This window comes from Anabrus simplex, chromosome 8, assembly GCF_040414725.1.
Source record: "Anabrus simplex isolate iqAnaSimp1 chromosome 8, ASM4041472v1, whole genome shotgun sequence".
Lineage (NCBI taxonomy): Eukaryota > Metazoa > Arthropoda > Insecta > Orthoptera > Tettigoniidae > Anabrus > Anabrus simplex.
The window spans coordinates 182,491,063-182,501,499 of NC_090272.1; the positions used below are offsets into that span (position 1 = coordinate 182,491,063).

At 44.8% G+C, this 10,437-nt stretch overlaps 1 protein-coding gene across 1 annotated transcript in view; it reads right to left on the reverse strand.

Moving 5' to 3' along the window:
- Nucleotides 1-8,792, reverse strand: part of LOC136879358 (ionotropic receptor 21a-like) — a 151,965-nt gene extending 143,173 nt beyond the window's left edge. The window contains exons 1-3 of the mRNA XM_068229089.1: nt 8,430-8,792; nt 7,521-7,890; nt 3,784-4,433 (exon numbers count right to left, since the gene is read on the reverse strand). Of these exons, the coding sequence (XP_068085190.1) occupies nt 3,784-4,433; nt 7,521-7,890; nt 8,430-8,792 (1,383 nt within the window). The remainder of the gene's footprint in view (nt 1-3,783; nt 4,434-7,520; nt 7,891-8,429) is intronic.
- Nucleotides 8,793-10,437: the final 1,645 nt, after the last annotated feature.

Below are 10,437 nucleotides of genomic sequence, written 5' to 3' on the forward strand. Positions count from 1 at the left end.
GTTTTATCTTGTTCAGGAGGGGAGGTCACGTGTCGGATTGAGAGGTAAAGTCTTAGCGACGGTGTAGTTAGGCTTCCTCCAAAAAATAGTAAAGGGGAGGGCATCTGTCTGTAAAACTGTGAGGAGGAGGGATTGAGCTGACCTTCGTAACGTAACGCTGTCGAGAAGTGCAGCCAACTTTAACTAGAGTCGTTACGCTAGCATTCTAAGATAGTGTCGAGAAGGACATCTTGCCTTAAAACTATGGTCCCAGTAAGGTTAGACGCCTCCAAGATGTCAGGAAGGACACGTCGAGAAGGGCAGCTAGCCTTAAAACTATAATCCTCTAAGGTTAGGCCTCCTCCAAGATGGTGACGGGGAAGGGGCATGTCGAGAGGGACAGCCAGCCTTAATTCTCTGAGGTTAAGCCCCTCTATGATGGTGTCGAGAAGGGCAACTAGTCTTAAAACTATAATCCTCTGTGGTTAAGTCCCCTGGCTATATCCTGTCAAGATAAAAGCAGTAAGGTCAGGATCGTACCCTTTTTCAAAAATTCCGCCCCTTCACGTGTCTAAGTCCCGTCAAGATGATAGCAGTGAGGTTATAGGGATCGTTCACTTTTCAAAATTCCGCGGCAAAAAAGTGCACGTGGTTAGGACTTTTCAAGATGGCAGCGATCATCTTGACAGCTGTCACTTATTCAAATTCCGCGCCTCCACGTAGTTAAGATGGCAGCAGTGAGGTTAGGACCTGTCAAGATGGTAGCAGTAAGGTTAGCCACATTCACTATTCAAAAAGTGCATGTAGTTATGACCTGTCAAGATGGCAGCTCTTATCTTTACAGCTGTTTAAATTCAGCGCCCTCCACGTAGTTAAGGTGGCAGCAGTGAGCTTAAGACCTTTTAAGATGGCAGCAGTGAGGTTAGCCGCGTTCACTTGTTCAAAATCCGCGCCAAAACAAGTGCGCGTTGTCAGAACCTATCAAGATAACAACAGTGAGGTTAGCCATGCACACAAATTCAAAATTTCGTGCTAAAACAAACGCATGAGGTTAGGACCTGTCAAGATAATAGCTGTCAGGTTAGCCACGTTCACACAATCAAATTCCGTGCTCCCACGTGGCCAAAAAAGTAAGGTTAGGACCTGTTAAGATGGCAGCAGTGAGGTTAAATCCGCACCCACGTGGTTAGGACCCGACAAGATGGTAGCTGTCATAAAAGCACGAGGATTTTAAATTCTGTTCCCTATACGTCGTTAAGATTGCGGCAGTGAGGTTAGCTACATTCTCTTGTCCACGTGCTTGTGACGTCATGGAGTCAATGACCTCAGGTTCTGACTCAGCAGAAAAAAATTCTGACGCCATGGTTTAGAACTCGCCTAGTCCTACTACTAACACGAGCCAGCCAGCAGGGTTATCTCCATGCAAACAGCACTGGGTGCGCTAACGTTTCCATGGCAACCACATCCCCTACTCCTTCTCCCCACCCAGGAAGACAGTAAAGGGACCTCCCTCTAACTGTCGGAACGCATCCTCAATATTACGATTATGGTGAAACTACTGATTCTGCTGTATTAAAACTGAAAAAGTTATCTTCTTCATCACTTAATTTTTCTGTCCGCCTCCGTAGCGTAACGGTTAGTGTTATTAGCTGCCGTCCTCGGGGGCAGGGTTCGATTCCCGGTACTGCCAGAAATTTGAGAATGGCAGGAGGGCTGGTATGTGGTTGGAATGGTACATGCAGCTCACCTCCAATGCGGGTGTGCCTGAAAAGAGCTGCACCACCTCGGGATGAGGACACGAGTTTACTTACTTACTTGATTTTCTGTTTCCATAATACCTATGCCGATTACTAGAATGTAACGATAACAATTTTATTTCAAGAAGTAAATTACGTGTAAAAGCTACATTTTACACTGACTGACAGAGCAAATGCAACACCAAGAAGGAGTGGTCAGAACTTTATGCCAATTGCAGGGTAGACTGACGTCACTGAGGTATGCTCATGATGTGAAATGCACCGCTGTGCTGCGCACGTAGCGAACGATAAATGGGACACGGCGTTGGCGAATGGCCCACTTCGTACCGTGATTTCTCAGCCGACAGTCATTGTAGAACGTGTTGTCGTGTGCCACAGGACACGTGTATAGCTAAGAATGCCAGGCCGCCGTCAACGGAGGCATTTCCAGCAGACAGACGACTTTACGAGGGGTATGGTGATCGGGCTGAGAAGGGCAGGTTGGTCGCTTCGTCAAATCGCAGCCGATACCCATAGGGATGTGTCCACGGTGCAGCGCCTGTGGCGAAGATGGTTGGCGCAGGGACATGTGGCACGTGCGAGGGGTCCAAGCGCAGCCCGAGTGACGTCAGCACGCGAGGATCGGCGCATCCGCCGCCAAGCGGTGGCAGCCCCGCACGCCACGTCAACCGCCATTCTTCAGCATGTGCAAGACACCCTGGCTGTTCCAATATCGACCAGAACAATTTCCCGTCGATTGGTTGAAGGAGGCCTGCACTCCCGGCGTCCGCTCAGAAGACTACCATTGACTCCACAGCATAGACGTGCACGCCTGGCATTGTGCCGGGCTAGAGCGACTTGGATGAGGGAATGGCGGAACGTCGTGTTCTCCGATTAGTCACGCTTCTGTTCTGTCAGTGATAGTCACCGCAGACGAGTGTGGCGTCGGCGGGGAGAAAGGTCAAATCCGGCAGTAACTGTGGAGCGCCCTACCGCTAGACAACGCGGCATCATGGTTTGGGGCGCTATTGCGTATGATTCCACGTCACCTCTAGTGCGTATTCAAGGCACGTTAAATGCCCACCGCTACGTGCAGCATGTGCTGCGGCCGGTGGCACTCCCGTACCTTCAGGGGCTGCCCGATGCTCTGTTTCAGCAGGATAATGCCCGCCCACACACTGCTCGCATCTCCCAACAGGCTCTACGAGGTGTATAGATGCTTCCGTGGCCAGCGTACTCTCCGGATCTCTCACCAATCGAACACGTGTGGGATCTCATTGGACGCCGTTTGCAAACTCTGCCCCAGCCTCGTACGGACGACCAACTGTGGCAAATGGTTGACAGAGAATGGAGAACCATCCCTCAGGACACCATCCGCACTCTTATTGACTCTGTACCTCGACGTGTTTCTGCGTGCATTGCCGCTCGCGGTGGTCCTACATCCTACTGAGTCGATGCCGTGCGCATTGTGTAACCTGCATATCGGTTTGAAATAAACATCAATTATTCGTCCGTGCCGTCTCTGTTTTTTCCCCAACTTTCATCCCTTTCGAACCACTCCTTCTTGGTGTTGCATTTGCTCTGTCAGTCAGTGTATTAAGAGAAATGATTTCAAAGTTACAAGTAATTCGATTACTTTTACTCAAATACTTCCTAACTCTGATTAGCGATTACTGTTGTAAGTACAAAATAATGGGTACCTACACAGCAATTAGTTTTTTAAATTTCGTATGGCTATTTCTAGGCCTTGTAAGGCAGACCCTCCGATGAGGGTGGGCGGCATCTGCCATATGTAGGTAACTGCGTGTTATTGTGGCGGAGGATAGTGTTATGTATGGTGTGTGAGTTGCAGGGATGTTGGGGACAACACAAACACCCAGCCCCCAGGCCATTGGAATCAACCAATGAAGGTTAAAATCCCCGACCCGGCCGGGAATCGAACCCGGGACCCTCTGAACCGAAGGCCAGTGCGCTGACCACTCGGGCAACGAGTCGGACACAGGAGCTAGTAAGACTATAGCAAAAGTTCCTATATACAGAACTAAAAGCAAATTTTTCTGAGGCTTACCTCATTTTTTGAATTGGCAACAATGAGAAGGTTCCGTACAGCTGAGGAGGTGAAGTGGCGTAAGAAGTCATGGATATCTTCCTTGGACGAACGCGTTATTATCACAACTTTACTGCCGACGTGCCAGCCTATTCTCCCTCGAGCCCGGAGAACATCACTTATCAAAAATATGTAGTTCCTGCAATCTCTTCCCTTAAATGAAACTGAAAGAGCCTTTGCACTCTTTTTGGTCTTTTTTTCGACCGGTCCATGGATATGGGGTGATTGTTCTTGACGAAGGAAGTAATCCAAGATCCATTCCTCGTTGTATTTATAATAATCGTCATACTTAATGACCGTGATACAACCTCCAAGGTACCGACCGTTTATATAATCTAAAAGTTTAATAATCGGCGGCGTTTTGGCATTATTGTCGTTACATTCATTCTGGAATTCCCAACACGCAGTCTCAACACCATCTGTCCGTTCGAGGCCGAATTTTATAGTATATAAGTTCCTTTTAGGAACGTTTTGCCGAATACCCTTTCCAAAAAGGTTAGTGAATCTACTAATTTTATTGTCTAGATTTACTTTGCAGAAATTAATTTCTTTTCCCGGTGTGAAGTTTCGTGGAGGAAATCTCTCTCTCAGAATAACACTGAAGCTCAACGCTGGAAAAATATAAAACAGAACCAAACGCAAAGTTGTTTTCAACATTAGTGATCTCATGATATGTAACATGGCCACTACTGAACAGAAACTATTGCAAAAACCATGATTGTAGCAGATACAATAATATGTTACGTCTTAAAAGAACAAAAAGAAACTGAGTTACACAGGAAACGAACATAAAGGTAAATAAGAATTTCATAACAGTTATTACAGGAGTCATCGATCCTCATTCAACTTCTGGTTTATATAGGTTAATAGAATAATATAACAGGCTTGCGGAAGTCATGGCCTTTCCATGCAACACAACACATTTGTTGTTAATATGTCAGTTTAAATGCAGTGAGGTAGATCGCAGTAATATGTGATCTAGAAACGAAACGGGCAAATTTTATTTTTGAGAGATAATTAAGAAGGGACGAGAAGAAGACAGAACCTCGTTTTCTTGATTGAAGTGCGGTGCCGTCTTTAGTAAACCGCAGCATCAATGAAATGAAATGAAATGATATTGGAGTGTGTTGCCGGAATGAAAGATGACAGGGAAAACCGCAGTACCCGGAGAAAAACCTGTCCCGCCTCCACTTTGTCCAGCACTAATCTCACATGGAGTAATCGGGATTTGAACCACGAAACCCGGGGGTGAGAGGCCGGCGCGCTGCCGCCTGAGCCACGGAGGCTTACCGTAGTAACTTAAAACGAGAAAATATCCCAATCGATGGTGTAATCATAAGTGCATTGTGGTTAAACTAGGAAATATCTAGCCAAGAGTGTTAGGTTCGTTCGAAGGCCACAGGTTCAATTCCCCGTCCGACAGTGAGAAATGCTGAGACATGGTGGTCGTGAAGACGACTGCTGATTACGGAAAAGAAACAACCAGGTTATCATATACCGATACTCTGAAGTGACTGACTGGTCAACGTCCTGGCTTTGATTTCTGGGCGAATATTTAAATAAGTTCGCAGCGGAGTTCAATATTATTTTGACGTAGAATACTCTCCCGGCAGTCCCTATAGGAAAATACACGTCACCGCGTCATGAAAGATTTTAAATGCTAATAACTTCATCGCTGTACATTGCTCGTACTGCGGGTATCGTTTCTATCGTCAGGACATACTCTTTCATTTGAGACCACTCCCAATCTCCTGTGATGTCATCTCGCCTTGTTAGCGTGCGATCAATACATGTCAAAATGTCCGTGCGCCACACGTGGTAAATTAGTAGTGATGGGCTAGCGACGGTATCGAGTGGAATCGAGTAGAATCGAGTAATGTGCTATTTAGAATCGGAATACTCGACTCCAAGCATACTAGTGTCGCTATCTGTGGACATGTCTTAAGAACTGTAATCTATTGTATTGGAGTGCACGGCATTCAGAGTCATATACAGACTATTTTTGTGGTGTGGATTGAAGTGTGTTTGCTGCTAATGATTAGTTTTGTTGAGTCATCGCCCGTCAATAAATTGATTGTTACAATACTTATGATCATCATAGGCACTAAAATGTATTACTTACTAACAAACGGTTAACTCGAAAGATAGACAGATAAGCGTGGAATGGGGATAGTTTCCTCACTGTGTTCCCCACCTTTTCCAATGCCGATAACGGCAACGTTCTATTATTATTATTATTATTATTATTATTATTATTATTATTATTATTATTATTATTATTATTATTATTATTATTATTATTATTATTATTATTATTATTATTATTATTATTATTATTTCTTTTATTACTTTGCAGCCTGGAAGTAGCCACCAGGGAAATGTTGATGGCTGTGAAATATTATTCCCTCGACGTCCTTGTAGGAAAACTTGTACCAGTAATAACATTGTGCGAAATAATAACAATATTACTGCCAGAGAAATTTATTGCAAAGTTACATGTGTAGGGCGTTCAGAAACATAGTATATGCGCTGTAGTATTGTATTCAGTGTGGTATTGTATTCACTCAGTCTGCATAAATAACATGCAAATCTCATCTGATTCCTATTTAATTTCAACACATTAACATTCACTGGCCGGTCGCTAATATCTGTAATTGTATATTCTTCTTATTATTATTTATCTGTTTACCCTACAGGGTCAGTTTTTCCCTCGGACTCAGCGAAGGATCCCACCTGTACCGCCTCAAGGGCAGTGTGCTGGAGCTTCAGACTCTGGGTCGGGGGATACCACTGGGGAGGATGACCAGTACCTCGCCCAGGCAGCCTCACCTGCTATGCTGAACAGGGGCCTTGCGGGGGAATGGGAAGACTGGAAGGGATAGACAAGGAAGAGGGAAGGAAGCGACCGTGGCCTTAAGTTAGGCACCATCCCGGCATTTGCCTGGAGGAGAAGTGGCAAAACAAGGAAAACCACTTCGAGGATGGCTGAGGTGGGAATCGAACCCACCTCTACTCAGTTGACCTCCCGAGGCTGAGTGGACCCCGTTCCAGCCCTCGTACCACTTTTCAAATTTCGTGGCAGAGCCGGGAATCGAACCGGTGCCTCCGGGAGTGGGAGCTAATAACACTAACCATTACACCACAAATGCCGACAATTGTATATTTCATCAGACAATTAATACACAAAGGATTGAGTTCATATCAACCTTTAAATGACAACATTAGGGTTGTAGATGCCGATCATTGTTGCTCTACGTTATGTTTCCTGTGTGAGGGGAATTGCTGTATTTACAGAACCCTGTTACAACTGTGTAAGGAAAACAATGGCAAACTACCTTACTCCTCATCTTGCCTACTCCGCACGGCCTTACTTCTAAATTGAAGTTTCGCAAAACAAATGAGCATCGCCAATCCTCTGTTGCCAGCGCGCTACACCCGCGAGAACAGCTGAAGCAATACGACCGCGGTAAACAGCCATATATAGTAAAATGTAATACCGTACTCAGAAAAACGAATACATATGGAATGAAAACAAATTCATAAAATCTACACTTACTAACAACATCTGACACTAATAAGAGAATATATTATTCAGATTAAAAGAGAATTAGGAAATAACACATCACTCACCGCCAATGGCTGACACAGGAAGGAGGTTATGGCCTACAAAGGGAACACTCCACTGATCTCAGAGTCACTGAAACCCTCTAACGATGAATCATTGTCACTATCACCAGGTCCCAAAGATATTATTAAACTTTCGACGGAGTTCTCCAGTACATCTTCATTTTCCCACGCCTCACGTATTAATCTTTGTGTACTGCGCACAACTTTCCTCCAGTCATCGGCACTGACGTTCACCACAGCTTCGGTTAACAGGTTTTCCACCTCGGGTACAGTAAAACGCTTATTTTTTGTTGCAACATAACCCTTAACCTGAGCCCAAATCTTCTCTATTGCATTGAAGTGGCAATGATAAGGTAGAAGTCGAATAACTTTATGTCCATGACGTCTTGCAATTTCGTCCACGACATACACAGGAAATTGTGGCTTGTTTTCTTTCACAAGCTGCAACAGTTCACCTTTCTTCATGTCGTCCCGCACAGGAATGTTGTGCCTCCTTAACCACTCAGCAAGAATCGACTTCTTTGCTGCCATTGTCGGAGCTTTGTCTTGAATTACGGAATGGTAGGGGGCATTGTCCATTATTATTGTACAATTTTCAGACAGGTTATTCATCAATGTGTATTCAAACCAGTTCTGAAAATTGACACTATTCATCTCCTCGTGGTAATCGCCAGTCTTCTTAGACCTCAGAACATATAAACAGTTAGGTACAAATCCGTTTGCGGTACCGGCATGTAGCACAATAATTCTTCCCCCTTTCCAATGGGCACTGCCATTGTACCTTCCACAGAATCATCTGTCCAGCCTTTTCCTACGGTATGGTTTGCATTAAACCATGTTTCATCTAACCACGCAATCGAATCAAAATTTTCCTTCATAACGTCCCTTAAAAACCGGCAGCGCCACATCACAATATCACTTCTCTCCATTAACACTCGGCGACCGTTTAATTTCTTGTAACGGAATCCCAGTTCCTTTACCACAACATTCAGTGAAGTCTTGCTGCCTTTAAATAGTTCGCTTTCCTTCAGAGACTCACGTAGCTTCGCAAGAGTAGGGTGTTCTTTTCTGCGGTAGTAGTCATAAATATGACGACGAATGGCATCTTTCTCGAAACTGTCCAAGTTCGTCACTGGTTTGGCCCGATTCCTTTTCTTACCCGGTGTTTCAAACTTAGAGGATCCAGGAGCTTGTTCCTCAGCGTGGTATTTCTCCTTTCCAATTGCCACTACTGTGTATTTACTCACTTTGGTAGCGTCGGCAGTTCTCTGTACAGCTTGTGCTAAAGGAAGCAATGTAGCACCGTCCTCCTTTTCTTTCTCAAAGTACCTACTCGCGCACATTGGACACAATTTCACGAGCCTGGCTTCTCAAGGGCGTGCCTTGTCCCACACGTCTCGATTTCTTGCCACTTGTCTTTGCTGAACTACACTGAGATATGGTAAACACGACGAACTAAGTACACTGATACACGGACGTAAATAAAACTACAGCTATTTAATAATTAAACCTATACTGTACTTATGCCATGCTAAACTGTAAACTACGCTATACTGTACTATACTAGAGAGATAAAACTTATATGATAAAACACTAATTACTGGAGGAAAATGCAAAAGATCGCGAACCGTACCGAATACCATACACGTTGAACGAGATAGGTTAACCACGTGGTGAATGTAAATATCAGACTTGGCAACTAGGTTTCGAGATCGTGCTCTGCCGATATACATCGATATAAATGGCAGGTTGGGATTGGTTGGATCAAGACCGACTCCAATCCTCAGACCTTAATGCTACTCTCGATCGTTCAAAGATGGCGAATCGAGTAGCCGAAATTGTTGGAAATGTGGGTTTGTTTTGGTTTGTTGTTATCGTACGTAGTCGGTGTAATTTTATTAAATTTGACGATAAATGTTAGTTTCTTTGTAGAATATAAGTGTGCGAGTGTATTTATATGAGTCGGTGGGTACATAGGATCTGTAATTATACGCAGTAATGTGAGAATGTGCTTGTTTTGATCGTATTTTTACTCATTAAAAAACATGAGTGCACTAGGTGGACCAGTTTTTAGTCTAACTATGGCAATGCCTCTCATACAACAATTCTTAAGTTTCCTACGAAATAGAACATTAGAAGAGAGTAGTATAATTGGATGGTTCGGCGGCCACCTCCACCTCAGGCTCCCAGAGGCCACCTCCACCTCCACCTCAGCCAGAGGCCTCCCAGATGCCTCCTCCACCTCCACCTCAGCCAGAGGCCTCCCAGAGGTCTCCTCCACCTCCCGCGGGAAATTTGAATTTGTAAACAAAGCCACGTGCTTTTTGACAGCTGTCATCGACAACAACGCAACGCTAACCTCAGTACTGCCATCTTGACGGGCCTAAACCTCACTAGTGCCAACTTAACCTCACTAGCGTGAGGTAAACAAAGCCACGTGTTTTTTGACAGCCACGTGCTTTTTTGACAGCTGTCATCCGCCATCTTTAAACCACAAAGCACTGTGCCGCCCTCTATATCGCAGTAGCTGCAAAATTCGTCACCTGTCATCGGCAGTGCTGCCATCTTGACGGGTCTAAACCTTAGTGCTACCAACTTAACCTAACTAGCGCGAGGTAAACAAAGCCACGTGTTTTTTGACAGCTGTCATCCGCCATCTTTAATCCATAGAGCACAGTGCTGCCCTCTTTAGCTACTTACCTTTGAAATGTGGTGGCGGATAATTTGAAAAATGCTTTTTGACAGCAGCCATCTTGCATCGCAAACCTCAGTGCTGCCCTCTTTAGCTAGATACCTGTGGTAGCAGACAATTCCACGTGACAGCAGCCATCTTTAATCAAGAGAGCACCGTGCTGCCCTCTATGTGGTGGCGGCAAATTGAAAAATTCCACGTGCCCTTGTTTGGAAACAAACTCACGTGCTTTTTTGACAGCTACCATCCACCATCTTTAATCAACAGAGCACAGTGCTGTACTCTTTAGCTAGATA